Source organism: Neofelis nebulosa, chromosome 3 (genome assembly GCF_028018385.1).
Source record: "Neofelis nebulosa isolate mNeoNeb1 chromosome 3, mNeoNeb1.pri, whole genome shotgun sequence".
Lineage (NCBI taxonomy): Eukaryota > Metazoa > Chordata > Mammalia > Carnivora > Felidae > Neofelis > Neofelis nebulosa.
Genome location: NC_080784.1, coordinates 190,745,910 through 190,767,620, shown reverse-complemented (window position 1 = coordinate 190,767,620; position 21,711 = coordinate 190,745,910). Strand labels below are relative to the sequence as shown.

The 21,711-nt window shown below is 40.2% G+C and overlaps 1 protein-coding gene across 2 annotated transcripts in view; it reads right to left on the bottom strand.

The window, feature by feature from the left end:
* Nucleotides 1-21,711, bottom strand: part of KCNIP4 (potassium voltage-gated channel interacting protein 4) — a 543,363-nt gene that overhangs the window by 212,004 nt on the left and 309,648 nt on the right. Inside the window, exon 1 of one of the 2 annotated variants that reach the window (XM_058722967.1) lies at nt 15,077-15,608. The exons of the other annotated variant lie outside the window; for it this stretch is intronic. Coding sequence (XP_058578950.1) covers nt 15,077-15,188 — 112 coding nt within the window. The 5' untranslated portion in view covers nt 15,189-15,608. Of the gene's footprint in view, nt 1-15,076; nt 15,609-21,711 lie in introns of those variants that run through there. 2 annotated transcript variants of the gene reach the window in all.

The following is a 21,711-nucleotide window of genomic DNA, read 5'->3' as shown; positions in this document are numbered from 1 at the left end:
AATTGTCCCCTTAAAAACAGACATGTTCAGGTCCCTCTGGAGTGGGGTGGGGTGAAGAGATTTGTCTTCATGGAAAAATTTCCCCGCTCACCTTAAACAGCCATTAGCAAGAATAGTTCCTATTATTGTAAAATGTGTGTTTTTGAATACATTAACTAGACAGGTCAACTCTGAACTTCACAAAGAATTTGCAACTATGGGATTTCTTCGCTGATTTTGTGTTTTCCCTCGAGTACACCTATAAAATGCTAAGCTATGTGTGAGCTTCATTGTTGATGTATTATAAAAGAGATATACAACAATATTGAGGCCAGCTTACTATTTGGAGCATGATATTTTTAGTCTAAAATCTTATTAGGGACCTAGAACTTTTGTGCACATTTTTAATGAGGTACATTTTCAAAGAGAGTTTTAGCTAGACAATCACCTATTGTCATGAGGAATGCATTTGGCTAATTCACTCCGTGTCTCCTTGAACATTTGCAGCAAGGTGTTCACCCTGCTTCTTACTCAGGTGATGTTTAGAAGCCTCTGGTAATTTCTTCTTCAATGCACTAGTGATATGTAGGAATTGCTGGGTATAGTGAAGACAGATGTGGGATGTGGCTATTTATTTAGGTGCCTGAGTGTTCTGGGCGCCTGGGTGGCGCAGTCGGTTAAGCGTCCGACTTCAGCCAGGTCACGATCTCGCGGTCCGTGAGTTGGAGCCCCGCGTCAGGCTCTGGGCTGATGGCTCGGAGCCTGGAGCCTGTTTCCGATTCTGTGTCTCCCTCTCTCTCTGCCCCTCCCCCGTTCATGCTCTGTCTCTCTCTGTCCCAAAAATTAAAAAAAAAAAAAAAAAAAAAAAAAGTTGAAAAAAAAAAGTTACTGGACAATTTTAAAGACCTATGAAGTTCATATTATGGTGATTTCCATCTTGTGGGCAAGGGAATGGAAGTCCAGACAGGTCTGGAGATTTGCATAGGACTCACAGCCAGCATATTTCAGGGGCAGGATTTGACCCTATGTCTTTTCTGTCTTCAAAGCTCAGTGTTTCCTAACCTCAGTATTGCTCTGCCTCGGCAAGCAAGCTCTACCATTAATTCACAAAGGGACTCTATGTGCCTAATTACTTTATCATGACCTATTTAACATAAGAGAGTTTGACTGGATAGATTTTCATATCTTCTTAGACAAGGATCTATAATGCTTGGTTTTAGACCTTGTTACATGAACAAAACACACCAAATTTTTCCTTGAGCTGAGTATGTCTCTAACAAGAGACATTTCTCTCCCTCCCTGCCATTTAAATTCATCTAAGAAAAATTGATGAATTTGATTGCTAAGATGGGCATGATGATTGGGAAAGGCTAGTACTGTTTCATACAACAGAGCATCCTGATTGACAACAGAACAGGAAGAACATCTTCAGGCCACAATGGAAATTTCCTGTCTGCACAAAATAAGATTCCTAATGTTAGCTTAGAAGCCATTAGCAATTCACCCCTAGGACAGTTTCTTAGCATTGAGCTGGCCAATATGGTTTTTAGGGTCGACCTTCAAAATGTCCCCTAACCAATAGCACAGTGATAGTGTGCAAACCACTGGGGATACCTATGTTACGATGGGGCAAGTGGATTGTGCAATTCCTTTAAAAAGCAATTTGCCCTTACATATATGTCCAGAGATTTGAAACATTTCATTCTGTTGTCCCATTAATTCTTCTTCTAAGATCCTATCTTAAGAACATAATTCTATGCTGATTCATAGGGGCACTTGTACCCCAATGTTTATAGCAGCACTCTCAACAACAGCCAAATTATGGAAAGAGCCTAAATGTCCATCAACTGACGAATGGATAAAGAAATTGTGGTTTATATACACGATGGAATACTACGTGGCAATGAGAAAGAATGAAATACAGCCTTTTGTAGCAACGTGGATGGAACTGGAGAGTGTGATGCTAAGTGAAATAAGTCATACGAGAAAGACAGATACCATATGTTTTCACTCTTATGTGGATTCTGAGAAACTTACCAGAAGACCATGGGGGAGGGGAAGAAAAAAAAAAAAAGAAAGGTTAGAGAGGGAGGGAGCCAAAACATAAGAGACTCTTAAAAACTGAGAACAAACTGAGAGTTGATGGGGGGTGGGAGGGAGGGGAGGGTGGGTGATGGGTATTGAGAAGGGCACCTGTTGGGATGAGCACTGGGTGTTGTATGGAAACCAATTTGACAATAAGTTTCATATTTTAAAAAAAAGAACATAATTCTAATTATATAAACAATTTATACACAAAGATTTTATTAAAGAAATTTTCAAATACTGGAAAATATGCAAATAATTTCCATGTCCTAAAATCAGGGTAAGTAATTTATACACACACATTTATAGAATATAATGTAGGCATTAAAATATTTATGAAGGATTTGTGAGCTAATATAAAAATACTTCTGCTCTAATACTGAATTTAAATCTATAATTTTTATAATTTTTAAGTATTATTTTGAAGTTTAAAGGAACAAGTCTATGTGGGAAAAACTAAAAGTAAATAGAAAATATTACCAGTGTTTTCCTTTGGTGGGTCTAAGGGTACTTTCTTCATATTTCTTTCTTTTTATATATTTATAAGATTTCTATGATGACTGTTTATTACTTTTGTAATGAAAAACATACTCCTTCTCAACACTCAGTTTTGGTTTCCAATAATGAGTGTAATGAAAAACATACTCCTCAACACTCAGTTTTGGTTTCCAATAATTTCAATCTATGATGTTTTTAGACTTAAGTTCACTTTTTAAAAAATGTTTATTTATTTTTGAGAGAGTGACAGAGTATGAGTGGCGGAGGGGCAGAAAGAAAGAGGGAGACACAGAATCCGAAGTAGGCTCCAGGCTCTGAGCTGTCAGCACAGTGCCCGACATGGGGCTCAAACACAAGAAACGTAAGATCATGACCTGAGCCAAAGTTGGACACTTAACCAGCTGGGCCTCCCAGGTGCCCCAACTTAAGTTTAATTTTATGATTTATAAATATGTGTATTAAAAAAGTTTATACACTATGTTTGATCAGACCTCAGCCCAATGGTTCTCAAGATGAGAGGAGGTGATTTTGTCTGCCTTCCTGCCCCTGGGATGTTAGGAAACACCTGGAGACACTTCTGGTTGTCACAGTTCAGGAAGAGGTGCTCTTGGCATTTAATAGGCAGAGGCCTGGCATGCTGCCAATTGTCCTAGAATGCAGAGGAGAGCAGCCATAATGAAGAATTAGCTCAAAATATTAATAGTGTCAAGGTTAAAAACCCTAAAAATTATATCAGTTCAAGGCTGTTGTGGAACTAGAACAAACAATTCTAAAATGTATATGGAACGACAGAAGATCCAGAATAGGCAAAGCATAGCTGGAGGCATCACAATTCTGGAGTTCAAGTTATATTATAAAGCTGCAGTAATCAAAACAGTATGATTTTGGAACAAAAATAGATACATAGATCAACAGAACAGAATAGAAAACCCAGAAATGAACCCACAATTATATGGTCAATTAGTCTTCAACAAAGGAGGAAAGAATATCCAATGGGAAAAAGACAGTCTCTTCAACAAATGGTGTTGGGAAAACTGGAAAAGAATGAAACTGGACCACTTTCTTATGCCACATACAAAAATGCATTCAAAATGGATTAAAGACCTAGAAAAATCTAGGTATGTAACTTCTTACTTATAGGCAGTAACTTCTTTGATATTGGCTGTAGCAACTTTTTTTTTCCAGATATGTCTCCTGAGGCAAGAGAACCCAAAGGAAAAATAAACTATTGGGATTACATCAAAATAAAATCTTCTACACAGCAAAGGAACAAATCTAACAGGAAATCTATGGCATGGGAGAAGATATTTGCAAATAACATATCCAGTAAAAGCCTGGTATCCAAAATATGTAAAGAACATAAAATGCAACATCCAAAAAACAAATAATCCAACTAAAAATGGGCAGAAGACATAAACAGTCATTTCTCCAAAGAAAACATCTAGAAGGCCATAGACACATGAAAAATCATTTACCATCAGGAAAATGCAAATCAAAACTACAATGAGATATCACCTCACACCTGTCAAAATGACTAAAATCAAAAACACAAGAAACAACAAGTGTTGGCAAGGATGTGGAGAAATAGGAACACTTACACACTCTTGGTAGGACTGCAAACTGGTATAGCCACTGTAGAAAACAGTATGAAAGTTCCTCAAAAAGTTAAAAATAGAACTACCCTAAAATCTAGCAATCACACTACTGGGTATTTACCCAAAGAATACAAAAACACTAATTCAGAGGGATACATTTGCTTCTATGTTTATAGCAGCATTATTTACAATAGCCAAGATATGGAATCACCCTAAGTGCCCATCGGTTAATGAATGGGTAAAGAAAATGGGGTATATATACACACAATGGAATAGTATTCAGCCATAAAAAAGAATGAAACCTTGCCATTTGCAACAACATGTATGGAGCTAGAGAGTACAATGCTAAGCAAAGTTAGAGAAAAACAAATGTCATATGATTTCACTCATGTGGAATTTAAGAAACAAAACAAATGAGCAAAAGAGAGAGAGAGAGAGAGAAAGAGAGACAAACCAAGAAACAGACTCTTAATTACAGAGAACAAATTGATGGTTACCAGAGAGAAGCTGGGTGGGGGGATGGGCGTAATAGGTGATGGAGATTAAGGAGTCCGCTTACTGTGATGAGCATGGGGTGTTGTATGGAATTGTTGAATCACTATATGGTATTCTTGAAACTAGTATTACACCGTATGCTAACTAACTGGAATTTAAATAAACACTTAAAAAAAGATGTTGTGAAAACTCTGAGAAGTTTATCACTAAGACCTCTGAATAAATTGTCTATCCATTATCTATCCAACCTTTCCATAAGGTACTGAGAATACAGAGGTAAGTGCCTGCCTACGTGGTGCTTGAAATTTAGGAAAAGAGAAAGACATAGAAATCAAGAATTTAATGTAGTTTGAAGTGCTAAGATAGAGTACTTTAGGATAACAGAAATGGACACTTAATCCAACTAGGTGGTTCAAGGGAAGCTTCTGGAACAGATGGCTCCAGAGCTGAGCTTAAACAATGAGAAGGAGCTAATCAGGTGAAGACCGATGGGATTTGTATTCTAGAAGGAGGGACATTCAGCATGCAAGCAAAGGCATGAAGCAGGAAACAGCACAGAGCGCTTGAGAAATATAGGTTTGATAGCAATGGAGCATAAAATGGGCACAGAGGCAGAGAAGCCCCACAGTCAGAGTGTCTTTTGATGCTTGAGGAAGCCAAGAAATGCTTCTTAGAGAAGGAAGAATATGAGCCAAGAGTTGAAGGTTGAAAAGTCGTTTCCAGGAATATGAGGAGGGAAGGGCTTTTGGGGAGAAAGAACAGTATATGCAAAAATGTGGCAGCTGGAGACAGCGTGAAGCTATTCAAGTAACTTCAGTACAGTGCTCCTGGAACAAGAAATAGCAGAAGGAGGAAGAGAAGGGACTGGTCTGATCCCATCTTTGTATCAGATGCAAAGAACATGGAGATTTTATGTTGTAGGTGATACAGAAGGCTCTTGAGCCTGATCTCAGTCCCCCCATATTTGTAGAGATTTCTGTTGTGAGAATACGAAGTCAGATTGGAAGAGAATGGGGGGGGGGAATGCAGATAAGATGGGAAAAGTATATTGATGTAAAGAGTCCATCAAAAAAGGAGCTGAGAAACCCACTGATAAGTATTTGTTGAGGCTACATTAAATACTACTCTCTACTGCTCTGGACCCAGTGGAAATACAAGGAAAATTGACTCTGTACTGAGGTAACTGAAGAGAAAATGAATTACACAAATGACGTGATTTGGTGAACAGTGCATGAAGGTTTATTATTATAGTGTTATGTTGTATAACATGTATCAAGACTGACTGAATTTAGATTAGGATATGAAGACAGGGAATAGGTTCTAGTGAGGGCTTACATGAAGAAATATGGGTGTATTTGAGTAAATGAGGCATTGTGGGAGAAAAGGGAATAAAATGTGAGTCAGGATTTAGAAACTGGGATCAACATGAGTTATCCTTGAAAATGTGAAAATAGGTTTGATCAATTGTCAGTAGTTCTCAAGAATGAGTGATACTGAGTGCTAAAAGTGTCACCCAGATTTAGCTCAAAGCTCACCTTTGCGAGTCCTTCCTGAACCTCCACCCCTTTCTAAATAGGACTGACTAGTCAGTCTCTTCTGTATGTCCCTGGAGGGACACACACATCCTTGCACAGATGTGAGACCGGGGCAATTTACTAAACTGATATGTTTGCATGTTCATTTGTATATAAACCCCTATTCACCAAATCTGTGCTTTCAGTTCCCAATTACTAGCACAGTGCCTGGTACAAGGATTACATTTAAAAACGTTTCTTTCATGGATAATTTGTTAAAAGAACAGAACATGCCCAAGATGGTGTCACATAGGCCAAGTCATCAAACCAGGGCTTAATGCCTTAACTAACTGCAGTTTCAACCTCTCCCAGAAATGTAAGTTTTAACCTGTCAGTCAGGAATTTTCTGATAAGCACCAATGAAGTAATTTGTCACAGGAGTGCCCTCCATCCCTCAAAGGAAGATGACTTATTCTGTGTGATAATGTTCCTTGGTCTTCCCCCTAAGGAAATCGACTTTGCCTGGAAAAATCCTTTCTTTTCTTCTGCTATTAACTCTTTGCCCCACTTTCCTTCCCGTAAAAACCTTTCATTTCATACAACTCCTCAGAGCCCCCTCTGCTTGCTAGATGGGACGCTGCCTGATTCATGAATCATTTAACAAAGCTATTTAGACGTTCCTATTTACTCAGTTGAGTTTTTGTTCTTTAACAGACCGAATGAATGACCATGTTTAGGAACAGGTATGATGGGTGTGAAGAACAAAGACAGCCGTGATACTAATGTTAGAACACTCAGTATTTGTTGAACTCTCAGCTCCAGGCACTGGGCTAAGCAGAATTTTAACAGATATTTAATTTTCTTCTCACAATACTCTTATGACGTAGTTACTATTATTCTCCCCATTTTACATGTGAGAAAACTGAGGTCAAGGTGGAAAATAAACCTTGACTGAGACCATGTGGCCAGTGAAAGGTAGAGATGTGTAGTGACTTCAGGTCCGTCTCACTTCGAGAAATGTGATCTTACTCAGGATTTGAATATCTTTCATTTTCAAGAAATGGAAAGGGCATAATGCCACCTGTCCTAGAGGCAACGATACCTAAAATGAAAAGCAGTAAGAGGGCATCCCAAAATGTCTAGCCCCAGCGCTGACTCATTGTGTGACAAAATCATGCAGATGCCTTACTTTATATAATGACCTCTACATTGGCCTGAATATGCGGAATCAGGGAAGAGAACACATTTTATTGGACAAACACATAAATGCTAATTCAAATTATTTGCTGATTTGGCAGATAATTTCATCAAACCCCAAAGAGGGACTAGACTCCTCTCCATTCAATGAGACTGAGGGCTCAGAAAATCTAGACAAGTCTCCAAAAAGCAGTAACTCCTCAACCTCAGATCCCTTCTCAATGGGTTCCTTTACTGCCAGCTCTAGAATAGGCGTTGGCAAATTACAGTGACAGGCCAAATTGATCCTGCTGTCTGTTTGCATTCTCTGCATGCTAAGCATTGTTTTACATCTAAAAGGTTAAAAAATAAAACTACAAAAATGATATCTTGTGACAGAATAATTATATGATATTCAGATTTGCATGTCTATCAAGAAAGTTTTATCAGAGCATAGCCACGCGTATTCATTTGTACATTGCCTACGGCTGCTTCTGTACTGTAATGGAGTTGAGTAGTTATAATAGACAGCATGTCCTCAAAGCCTAAAATATTTACTATAGAACAAAAGTCTCATCACTGCTCCAGAATAAAGTTTAACAGGTGCCAAAGAACTCCGCGAACACATTGCTCACATTATGGGTTTATTGCCTAACTCGGTGTTTCTCCAAGCGCTGGTCCTTGACAGCTGTGTTAGCTTAAAGTGAGAAATCCTTAGAAATGTGAATTCTCAGACCCTAACCTAGACTTAGTGCATCAGAAACTTTGAGGATAGAGTCCAGCAATCTGTGGTCTAACAAGTCATGTAGGTAATTTTGATACACAGTAAAATTTGAGAACCACTGGTATAACTCAAGGAATTTGAACATCTTATCCCAACAAAATTACAAGCAAGGCATTTATTTATTGGCTCCTATTTGTATTCAAGGCACTAGCTACATGTTTCACTTATATTTTTGTATTCCGTAGAACAATCTTGAAAGGTTGGATTTATTAGCCTCATTTTACAGAAAAAGGAACTCAAGCTCAGGAAGGTAAACTTTAAACTTAGATCTGTCTGCTATATACCCTATACACCTGCCTCTCACCTTACTCTGCCCTCCTTCTGATCATGTGTGAGGAGAAAACGGACCCCTTCCATTCTGAGGGAGCTGCCCTGCTTTATCAACTGGGCCTTTGTGTTCCCTTAGTGAATTTAAGCAAGTCCAATCTCACAGAATATCAGCATCAGACAAGATCACTCTGTACCTTTGATCAATCAAGACAAAAACAAGACCACTCTGTAATTGTATGTGAGAAGAGGCATAAATATGAACTCTGTGTAAGCCACAAAAATGACCAAATACCCCCATCCTAGTTACTATAGCTTGTTTCTTTGCCAGTTACAGCTTTGGCCTCTGTCTAGTCTTCACTGCTTACAGATAAGATTTATTGAGATACTGGACCATGGAATTAGCCTGGCTTCTTGACTTAATTCAATCCAGAGCAAAGCCCCACTTCCAAATCATAATCCCCTGACACAAGCTCAAATACTGTCAAGTCCTTTCTAATACCTCCTTACCGAGATGTTTCACTGCTCTCCATGGTATGTCTTCCCCATCTCTGCAAAGAGCAACGAAGCCAAATTGTTCAACCACAGGTGTGCTCCTGATGACCTTGGCTAGAGGCCATTGAAATGTACAACTTCTTCACCTTCATCTCTCCTCCCCGTTAAGATTCCAGCTCTCTGTTTCTAGCTGGGGTGGGGAATGGGTTCCCAAAGTAAGCAAAACTGAAAAATAATATTCCCCAAACCAATCAGTACTGAGCATGATGCCAGATCCAGAGCAGACACTTGGGGTCTTAAATGGATTAATGGACTTTTAGAAGGAAACTGATTACAAACAACGATTTCAGGAAGTGACTGTTCTTTTCTAAATTACAATTCACAGCCTCCAGTTTCTATCTGTCAGTCTTTCGATCCAATGCCACACTGTGTCTTCTTGCAGACTTCCCTGAAAACTTCCAACTGGATGGGAAGGCTCTTCTCTTCAAGTTTTCCAAAACCCTTTCTCCCTCTCACCAGACCCTTTTTAGTCTTGGATTTGTTATTCATGTTTGGAGTCTAATTGGAAAAAAAAAAATCTCAATTTGAAAACTTTTAAGGACAGTAAAATACCCCTTTGTCCTCTATCCTCCTTCACACAGTAGGTGCTTGATATATATTTGTTCAATTTCACTTGTACATTTATGTGTTTTTTTTTTTCCAGTTGTAAAATTGAAAGGGCTACTTTCCCTGCCAAATCAAAGCCCATGTAAGCTGGGCTTTTCCAACTCACTGCTGGGTATCGCATTTGGAATTATTTCCCATGGCCGTGGGGTTCTAATGAACAGCTGCTCCAGATGCCTCTGGTACATGGGTATCTCTACTCTGCAGTGGGATTTTGATCTGAAATCTCCCTCATAGAAAAAAATAAAAAAATAAAACAATGTAGTCAACTAATCAACAGTTTCCAGGCTACCATGGAAACTTGAAAGAGGCACTGGAGGCCCTCAATTATGTAGCGTACGTAGAAGTGCACAGGCACCATTCTTCTGTGACAGTTAAATGGCGCTCACACCGTGATGTTTTGAGTGTCTTCTATACACCAAGCATTGTGGTAGATAGCACGGATAATTACGTCATCAAGGAGAAGGAATAAACCTGTGCTAATTCCCTCTGACATTTTTTGTTGTTATTGCTCCAGGAATTCCACATTGTGTATCACGTCCCTGTGTTGGTCTATGGTATTACCTTACCCAGAGCCCTGAATACACCATTGCTGGCATATGACTATGATAAAATTTCTTTATCCATAAAAATCTAGCTAAAAGCCAACTCCTCCAGGGAGTCATTTCTGATCACTTCTAGCCTTTCCACTTGGACTTAATTTCTTTCCATTCTTTTTCTATATCTTGGACTTATGTTGATCTGTCTACCATAATGCATCGCCTTTTCTTTGTTTATATTTCCCATCTCCTTATACAAATGAGAGTTCTGTGATGGTAGAGACAATCTTTAATTCATCTTGGTATCCTGGGCCTAGCAGAGTGCCTGGAATATTGTAGACAATAGAGAAATATTTTTTAAATGCAAGTCACTGCTGGAACACAAATGGCAAAGTGATGGTCTTTATTGAGGGGTGTGGGGCAGTGCATTACACTACTCTCTACACTTTTCTCTGTGCCTTTTTCCAAAATAAAAAGTTCAAAATAATTGAAGACCTTGCAAGATGTCAGTATACATATCAGAACTGTTACGTTCCTATGGTAAGTGGCACTACCGTATCTATAACTATGACCTCTGTGTGCTTCACACTTCTTTTCTCTTCTCTTAAAAAAGATATTTAAAGTCTAAAACGTTGCCCTAAAATAAAATATAATTATGCTGTGCCGGAACAAGTGCAGGCCAAGGATGTTATACTAAACACGAATTTCTGGAAAAACTGGAAACTGACAGTTCACATTATGTATTTTATTGAGAAAGGGAATCTATAGATTTTTGCCCTATTGTCTTTCACCTGAATTATTCCAAGAGCATTACTAGCATCTGCTTCCATTATTTTACTACAAATCTTCACCTACTCCCAGATAGACCCACCTAAAACAGTGGTCTGCTACGTTACTCATTTGTTTCCCCACAGTGGAAGACTTTGAATCAGTGGTTCTTCACGGGTTCAAGAGCAAGCATACACTCTTAGCATTGAGCTTCAAGTCACCCCCTCTGCTATATCTCCCATTTCAACTTTCAACACCCATGTGTGCAAAAGCCACTGCCCTTATCCATGAAAGCTACCTCTTGTCAGTGCTTAGGGGCACAGCTCAAGATCTTTGCTTAACCTAGAATGTTCTCCCCTCCTCCAATTTGGGAAGTCCTTCTCACATTGCAAAGTCCTGTACAACGGTTACCTTCCATGAAGCCTTCCTCTGAGCCCTTTCAAGAGGCACCGCCCCATTTATGCCTCTACAGGCCATTTCTTGCTTATGTCAGTTCATCCCCTTCTGTCTTGTTTGGTAATTAGTTTCTTTTCCTAGACTGTAAGTTCACTGAGGGTACATTCTTTTAATGCTCATCTTGCACACCTCTCTACTGTCTCAGCTTAACAGAGAAATCTGCACATGTTTAGAACTCAAAAGGAAATATATTATAGACTAATCTATGACACAGTGAGATTCACTTTCGGAGTGTTCCTCCTTTTTCTCCTTAGTAGTGAGTGGCTATGTGGAAAACCTCAAATCATCATATTAAAATCCCACTAGTCTTTTGAATCCTCTTTACAAATTGCTTTTGTTTTCTAAATGTTGAATTTCAACTGAAAGAGAATTACATTTTTAAAATAAGATTTTATCAAAATCGGAATCTCATTTAGGTGGGAGCAGAAATGTTTCCCTTTATTCTTTTCTACCCATGGCTAATTTTCACTAGCCATTGGAGATGATGATACTAAGGTAGCATTGCTTTATCCCAACACTAATATAGACTCTCTCATTCAAACAGACTCAGAACTGCTTTCTAAGTAAATCAATGCACAGTCATACTAAATAAAATACTCTACAGTTGTACCAGAGAAGAATCATTGCCATGAGGATAGTATAAAAGTTCAACGTGGCCTAAAAGCTCACAGCTCTGCTCCGGGTCTCATCTTCATTTCTCCATGAAAAAGAATGGTTAGTTCCCTGGCCTTATCCTGGGCTGTATTTTCTAGTGTAGTCAGTGAAAAGTTTAGCAGTATACATGGGGATAGCCCTTTGGGACACCTTATCATTTGCAGGTAGAAAGGATGATATTTGGTGACTTTCTCTGTATTTTGTGCCTTTTTCTTATTCCTCCACCTGGCTGGAGATCATACACCCTAAGTCTGTTTCTGCTCGGATATGCCACAGCCTTAGAAAACACAGACAGGTGGCTTAGGCCAGAGTTCTTATGGTCTTATTTGATCTCACTGTTGGATTCTACCTGGATTATGCATTCATTGCCATTGACTATGTGTCACAGTCAAAATGTTGGGCAAGTCTTAGAGGCAAAGACGATCAGGACCCAGTTGGCTTGCTTTTGTTCTAATCCTGGCTTCACTCTATGATACAGTCAGTGGTCAGGCATAGCTCACTTAAATGCCATTCTTGGGTCCCACACTTGTATTGGGCTCAATGCCTTGCAGAAACTGTGTGGCTAGTGTGTAATATTATTTCTTGTGAATGTATTTCCCTCAGATATTCTTCAGCGTGTTAGTAGACAGTTCAGGACAAGATTCCAGAATTCAGAACATTTCCCACATGTGTTTTCATTAACTCTCTTTTCCAATATTAGGGAAGAGAAATAAGTAAAAAGGGTGTTATAGTAGGAAAAGAACCATAAAGTGCTCAGTAGTCCTTAGTTTTGGTCCTGTTTCTCCTTCAGTTAGTTTTGCCTTCTGATAAATCAGTTAACCTCTCTGGGCTGTAGCTGTTCTCCTACATAAAATGAAAGAGTTGAACTCGAGCAGAATTTTCTAATATGAGCTTCATAACAAAAAAGGATTGATTTGTGAAGTAAAATTGGTTATACCTCGTGCATGATGGTAACCTATATCTTTGTATTTTAACATGATCAAGGCCTACATATTGAATCCAAGTTTGCCCCAGCTTATTCAACATTTTAAATAATATCTATAAATGTGTAGGTACATCATCTATATGTAGGTGTGTGTATAAGAGATATAGATTCATATATGGATATAGGTAGTAATAGAATATGAATATGGATATCCATCCCAAGAAAGACATTTGGACTAGCTCAAAATTCTGTGATTCTAGTTGAGGGAGTCTGGTTTACAATTCTACTTTTCATATTGTTGGAAGTCAAATTGAAGGTTTCATCTGAAAACTGTCAACTTTAAGTGACATAAAAATGAACTTAAAGAATAAAAGCTGAGTCATGTGTAGGGGTCTTAAATCTGGGGACTCTGACTTTAAACGTGTACCTTGTCAACATTGGCAATGAAAGAACTGTGTGCTACCCCATAGCTCTGTGAAGGTTGACTTCCTCAATACCCCCATGGCTGTTTTCCTTTAGCGAATGCTACATCTAGCTATGAAACCAAGCTATGTTGAGTATTATGCACTTAATTTGGGTGACTATGGCTCAACCTAGTTCAGAGAACAAAAACTAATATAGTGATAAAATTTAACAGAAGGAAATTATTTCCATCAAAGAAATTGCAATGATCTCATCTGCATTTTATTATGATAACAACGTTAGTACACTGAGGCAGAATCTCAAAATAATGCAAGATTATAGTGTAGTACTTGAAGAAGTTTGCTTATGCATTGTTTTCCTTCCAGGGGTTAAATACAATCACCGTGTAATGTGAGAAAAGGAAGAAATTAATTTCTGAAGTTTTATTTAATCCCAATTCATTATTCTATTGTGTGCCTAAACAGAACTTGCCACAGAGTGAGAATACTTACAAGACGATATGAAAATCAAATGGGAACTTCTTACGTTCTTATAGTGATCTAAACAGTTAGAACCTAACAAACAAACATTTTAAACTTTAAAAAAAAAAAAAAAGACTTCCTAAAGATAAAATACATTGACCATTATAACATATTAGCAGAAACAACCTGTGTACCGGATGTAGTCTGGGATGATGTCATTTTAGCTAAGCATGGGCAGGCTAAATATTTCCATCATCTTCCAACATTACACACAATGTGAGAAGTGAATAGTCATAAATAACTCGGCAATAGAAGATCGAATCCTGATCCAGAAGGAATATTAGCAAGTGTCTTAGGAACTCCATTCTTTCGCTTGAGAAGAAAGGAGAACTTAGATGTAGAATTGATCTTGAATGCTGAGGTTTAAATGATTCAAAGTATGTCATTTCAGCAGAAAAACTATTTCATGAAAAAATACATGTGCATATATAGAGTGTATATATATATATATATATATATATATATATATTCACACACAGATACACACACACATACACATCTATTCAAATTGTTAAAGCAAAGTTAATCAACATTTTTTACCCCCATCCTTGAATAATAAAATTGATATGAGTAGTAAAATTTATATTAGGTGGATAAAATACTTGTTGGTAGCAACAACGATGTCCCGTGCATAGGAGCTCCCACTCAAAAGACAAATGAGCAAAGTGGCTCACTGGGAAATGTAAATGAAACACTTTTGCAAATTAAGTGTTCGAAGCACATTTTTGCTAAGCACCCATTAACTCAATTTTAACCGAAACGCTTACCCATTTTATATCATAATCAACAACTCAGCTCCACCCCCGCACCTCCTAACTAATGAGGCACACACAGATATTTCCCTCACAAATCAGGGTACTCCTCCAGAGAATGGAATTCTTAATGACATTAAGGCGTGGTAGCCATCATGAACTTGATGACCAAAAAACAACCTGTATTACCACCCCAGAGTAGAGTCCTAACTTGGCACCATGGAAATATATTTAACCCACAATATCACCCTGCACTCAATAGCTTTCAAACAGAAAGATCGCGGGTACAGTATCTCCTCCCTCCCAATGTCAAATATCTCGGTAAACAGAAAGGAACTGTCCAGTGCTAGGCTGCTCCATGTCAAGCATGCAATATTTTAAAACTTTGACTTTGGGTATTAAGTAAGCCTCCTCAACTTCTGCAGCGTCTGTATCCAGTTCTGAACCAGACCTGACCAACCGCACAGAGTGGGAGCGACCACTTTACCTTCGGAAAAATCAATCAGTCCCAGCAAATGAAGCAGCTTCAGAGATGCACATATAATCACAACAATACCCACTGTTTGCAGTCCTTCCGACTCCCACTCGAGAGTCAACATCTTTCAAGCTGGCAGAGCATCCCAGCCTCCGGCCCCCTTTGGAGCGGAGGGAGTTAATTAGAGAATCCGAGCAAGCTCTGGCTTGGAACAAAGACTCGCGAGGGGGAAAAGTGAGCAGCTCCTCGCAGACGCACCGGGCGGAGCAGCGGCCCCCCGGGGTGAGGACCGACCTGGGCTGGAGTCCAGCCTCTCATGCTGATGCTGGCATTTCCTAGGGGGCTCCCCCCAACCACAGCGCGCCGGCCTCCGGGCTCTGCGCGGCCGCCAGCGGGTCCTTGCACTTAGGGCTGCGAGGGGAGCATCTGTCGGAGAACGGGGGACTTTGCTGTGTCCGTGGAGAGGAGGGACACTCCCAGGAAAGTTGCCCCGGAGAGCACGGCCGCGCTCCACGCGCTGACGACGCGGCGCGGGCTGGGCAGGCTGGCTGCGGGCTAGTTTGCTGCCTGGGAAGCCGGCGAATGCCCCCTTTTCGCCAAAGCAGCGGCTCTCGCCTCCCGGAGCTTGCGCCAGACAGCTCAGCCCCCTCTTGGGATGCTGGGACAAAATCGGCTTTCTCGGCTGCTGCCTACAGCCCCTTCCAGAAAGCCCCCCATGGAAGCCCGTGGGCACTTTTTTCTAGGGAGAAAAGTGCAGGAGCAAAAGAACCATGATTCAGTGTCTTTGTCACCCGGGAACATCTAAGCCGCCTCCCACCTGCCACCCCACTGGGGCTATGTGGTCCCCGCTGACACAGGAGAACATTTTTAGGGAGTCTGATTTAGTCCTTATATTTACAAACATGAAGGGGTGGAGGATGGGGGCAGAGCAGAACCTTGGAGGAACAGTAACTGCCCGCTGGAGGGGGACTGAACTATCCTCCTTTCAAAGCCAAGTTTCACAAACTTCCCTGATCATAAAAATCACCCAGGGGTGTTTTTTAAAAATGCTCTCTTGTGGACAGTCTGATTGAGAGCGTTCTGGATCAAGAACAAGAAGCTAGATGACTCTTATCAGGAAAGGGTGGGTTAGGGTGTCCTGAAGGATCCCATGGGGTGTTCTGCCACAAAACCCACCAAACATCCTAGCCAGCTTTGTGGAATGGTCTAGGACTCTGGGCTATCAGGACCACATTGGTTTAATCACCTGCCAATTTCTTCCTCTAGGCTGAAGCCCAGGCCCACAGTGCTGGTGAAGAGAATCATTTGGGACCCTGTATGTAAAAGAGGTTTTAGGCCCTGGAACTCACTATGAAAATAAGGGTTTATGAAAAATATCTTAGACCCTGGGGGACATTTCCTGGTTCTGCTACTTTCTGGCTATGTGATTTTCTGCAAGAACCTTAGTCTCTCTGAAAACAGTTCCTTTTCTGTGAAACTGAGATTATAATACCTTATTTAAAGTTCTCCATTTAGGGGTGCCTGGCTGGCTCAGTTGGTTAAGCTTCCAACTCTCCATTTGGCTCAGATCATGATCTCACAGTTTGTGGGTTCAAGCCCCACGACAGGCTCTGTGCTGATAGCACAGAGCCTGCTTGGGATTGTCTCTCCCTCTCTCTCTCTCTCTCTGCCCTTCTCACACTTTCCCTCTCTCTCTCAAAATAAATAATAAACTTTAAAAAAATTTAAAGGGAATTGTGAGGGGTGGGCACCTGGGTGGTTAGCGTTGGTTAGCATCTGACTTTGGCTCAGGTCACGATCTCATGGTCTGTGAGTTGGAGCCCCATGTCAGGCTCTGTGCTGACAGCTCAGAGCCTGGATCCTGCTTTGGATTCTGTGTCTCCCTCGCTCTCTGCCCCTCCCCCACTCATGCTCTGTCTCTCCAGCTCTCAAAAATAAATAAGTCTAAAAAAATTTTTTTTAAACATAAAGGGAATTGTGGGAATTAAGTGTGGTGGTAATAATGGCTAACATTTACTGAGCATTTAGTATGTGCTCATCAAGAGTATGTAATTTATCAACAATTAACTCATCCCCACAACTCTGTTTGGTAGGTGTTATGATCATCTTCATTTTATAGGCAAGGAAACTGAACCATAAAGAGGTTATCCTGTCAAAGCTGTGGTGGGCTGAGTGCTTGGTAGGCAATAGGCATTCATTCACTCATTTGTTATTTATTAACATTTATTAACCTGGTACTACGAGCAACAGTACATGAATGATAAAATGGCAAATGATGTCCAATCCTATCCTGTGGGGACGTATGATATAATAAAGGAGGCAGGCATGAACTCGAACTTGACTGATAAATGCACTAGCACTTGAAGAGATCTCTCTGTGAAGTACAGTGGGGGCACAAGAATGAAGGGCCAGCTCCACATGGGGAGAGATGGGTGGTGATAATGGGAGGGAGACTTTATAGAAGAGGTAACCATAAAAACGGTAGCTCTCATTATTATTAGAAGTTACACATCATACACAGGCTTTGGGGCACACAGTCTTAGGTTAAATCCTGGTTCTGTCACTTCTCGCTTGCTGTGTGACCTTGGGGAAGCCGCTGCATCTCTGAGTTTCAGTTTTCCAAGTTCAGGATGGGAGTGCACCTGCCCCCCTTTTTGTTATTAATAGAGTTACCTGTGGAAAGCTGAGTCAGGTTCCTGCTCAGCAGGTGGCAAGGCCAACACTTTAGAGGCTCTGGTGGGTCTAGACAGATGAAGAGACTTTGCTCCTCGCTGGTCCTAGCACCCTCTCTGGGCACCTGTAATACACTTGGGCCACCAAGTTGGCTTTTATGATGGTGCTTTTCATTTTAGGTTATATGTTTATGGGCAATATCTGTCTACTTGCCCAACCACCTATCTATCTAAACACGTTGTTTTCAGTTTGTCAGCAAGCCAGTGAAGGGGAAGCAGTTCTTGGAAGATGACTGGTAAGGAAACGTTTTAAGTATCCATTCTCTGAAATTCCTGCAAACATTTGGCTATAGGACATCCAAAGGTTAAAAAAAAAATAGAGAAATTAATTAGGTCAAGTTAGCTGTAACTATGTCTTTTAATCCTATACAATGTCATATTAAAGTTTAAAAAAGAAAAACAACTAAGGTACAGAGAAGTGATATGATCTGACCAATGTCACACAGCTAAAAACCTCTAGATGCAGAATTTAAATTTTTTTAATGTTTATTTTATTTTTGAGACAGAGAATGAGTGGGGGAGGGGCAGAGAGAGAGAAAGAAGCAGAATCCAAAGCAGGCTTCAGGCTCTGAGCTGTCAACACGGAGCCTGATGCGGGGCTCAAACTCGTCAACCACGAGATCATGACCTGAGCCGAAGTCAGACTCTCAACCGACTGAGCCATCCAAGATGCAGAATTCTGCCCCAAGATGCAGAATTTAAACACTGCTTTGTCTGATTCCGAAATTCATGATTCTCCTTTTACACCCCTCAGCAGGTTTCAGAAAATAGTTTTCCACTGAATTCTTGATTTATAGACTTAGGCAAAGAATTTTTAAATTGTCACATCTCATTTTCCTGGAAAGACATCCCCACCATCTTTGAAATTCACAAAAAGGCCCACGGACATAATTTTGTTGATTCCAGGCAGGACTTCGCTTCAGAACGATGGCATTCCTAACATGAGATCCATGAACTGAGAGTCTTGGCAGCCCAGCCGACCCCCATCTGCATTAGCCACCTCTACCACTTGGTTTTCTAAGCTCGTCCTGTTAGTTCCAGCTACAGGATCTTCTGGCTCTCAAGAATGCCAGGGGCTCTGTCACAGGCACCCCTCCACAGCAGGATTCTGGAAGCTAACAGTGCCAACTATGAGTTTCATTATCATCTGACCAGTCTAGGGAACTGGGGGACACCTGAGGAAGAGTGTATTTCTAGGGCAATCTTGGGAAAGAACAAGTGGCTATGTGTTTCTAAAAAAATAATTCCAGGGGCGCCTGGGTGGCTCAGCTGGCTAAGCGTCCGACTTCGGCTCAGGTCATGATCTCACTGTCCGTGAGTTTGAGCCCCATGTCGGGCTCTGTGCTGACAGCTCAGAGCCTGGAGCCTGCTTCAGATTCTGTGTCTCCCTCTCTCTCTGCCCCTTCCCCACTCACACTCTGTCTGTATCAAAAAATGAATAAACCTAAAAAAAAGTTAAAAATCAATCAATCAATCAATCAATCAATCCAGGTGATGGCTCTATAATTTTATTACACTAGCTTCTTAGCCCCAACCTAGTTTGTTACGTTAAAATATGCCTCGACTTCCTCTCCTTATTCTTAGGCTCACTCCTTTTTGCACATTGTGGTGGATGTCCAGCAAAGATCTGTCTCCCATACCAAAAGAAAAGAATGTCAAAGGAATAAACTAACATCTCCTTCTCACTGACTCTAAGCCCAGTACCATATTATGTATTTTACATGTATAAATTTATTTAATCTTACCCTACACTAATAAGGGAAGTGTTATTATTCCTATTGCAAAAAAATAAAAAATAAAAATAAAAATAAATAAAGCTGAGGGTCATTTAGATTATTTTTACAAAGTTATGTTCAATAAGGCGGCACAGCCATGATTTATACCTGATTTATTCCATTATGTCTGCTAAGAGTTATGCAGAAGGTGTAAGTGCCAGGCACTATTCTAAAATCTTCACACCTATTAACTACTTTAATTTTTTCATAATTCTATGAGATCTATATTATTGCTCTGGTTTCAAGGAGAAAGTTTGGGCTTTAAAAGATTAAGCAATCAGCCCAAAGTCTTGTAGATAGGACTTGGCAGAGTTGGGATTTGAACTTGGGTATCCCGGGTGTCAGATTCCACACACAGGAAGTAGGATGTAGGGGAAGCAAGGCCTCAATGGGGTTGGCATTATCTAGAAGATTCCACTGAAGATAGAAGCTTAATCTAGGGTTTTATTTTATTTTATTTTTGGAAGTTTATTTATTTATTCTGAGAGAGAAAGAAAGCATGGGGGAAGGGCAGAGAGAGAATCCCAAGCCAGCTTCATGCTGTTAGCACAGAGCGGACTGAGGTCTCAAACTCCCAAACCATGAGATCATGAACTGAGCTGAATTAAGAGTTAGATGCTCAACTGACTGAGCCGTCCAGGTGCCCCTAATCTAGGTTTGTAAAAACAAATGAGGAGAGGAGGAATGACTTTCCCAGGAGTAGAAATGGGCACACATTAAGGCATAATTCATAGTGCATAGCTGCACTGAGGCCTCTGAAGCAGGGAAGAAAAATGGGGCTGGAAAATTGTTGTTAAGAGGCCTCTTAACATCTTAATAGAGCGAGTAATGAGGACAGGGTTGGTGTGTGACAGTATCTCTTCTAAATTTAAGACTTTCTCACCAAAATGACGAAAGCTATTCGCTTCCCTGTGCCTTCAGTTTTATCCCCAGTGCTCACCTCCACCCCAAACTATATCACGTCCCTCTGTCTTGGGGTTTCTCAATTACTTGGAAAGATCCCTAAATGTTCTCCGGATAAACTTTCTACTCAAACATGTCAGGACTCACGCTGTTTCACTTAGCTGCAGGGCTCATTCTGAAAGGTTCCTAAATGCATCTGGAATGGATTTCTTTAAAATATGTATATGTTTGTCCATTAAACAATTAAGCATCCAATCTTCTGGCCTGAGTGCCTATTGAGTCCGCAAGTGGGGGGGGGGGGATAGCTTCCACTTTAAGAAATCTCTAGCAATATCGCACTAATGTATCTTGAACATAGGTCTCATGTATAATCAAAACTTATGCAGTATATAAAAACAAATTAGCATATTATTTGGAAATTCAACCAGGAAACATTCCCAAGAATATAATCTCCCTACAGTTTATGACTTTTTGCCTGAGCTGGTTTCCTTTTCCATGTAACTGTACTGTGCACATTACACAAACTCTCTCATTGAATCACTGCAACCCACCAAACATTAGGTATAATTACTAATCCCATTTCATAGATGAGGACACTGGAATGCCAGCGCTTAAGTAACTTGCCCAAGATTATAAAAAGAAAAAAAATCAGAATATGCCACTCCAAAATATGCTACTTTGGCATAATGATTATGTTGAGCTCAAGGCATGTGAGAATCAGCAAATGCAAGATTTCTCAGTCCTCCTCTTATCTCCCCAACCGTGGCATAAATTTCCCTTTGTGAAGCTGCCCAACCCTTCTGTACAAGGAATCAGAAAGCTACTCTTATCAATGGGGATTGAGAGTCAGCACCATGATCAGTCTGCATAAAATATCCTAACTAAAAGAAGCCTTGTCTTTTATTAGTTTCCCTCATATACTTCCTAGTCATTTCCCCACGATTTATCATCCCTTGAAGCCCAAACTCCCTTTCTTTTGTTAAAGTGGCAATAAGCCTTGGAATCTAATTGCTTGCTTCTGAGTTTTACTTCTTTTCGGTGAATGTCCACACATATAAAATAAAAACGGTATGCCTTTTCTTCTATTAATATGGCTTTTGTTTATCTAATTTGCAGGCCTCCAGAAACTGAACCTAAGAGGGTAGAAGAAATATTTTTTCCTCCCTGACAATTACATGCTAGATGTCAAGGAGCTGGGATTTAGCCTCAGAAATTCTCACTCAAGCTTCAGTATTCT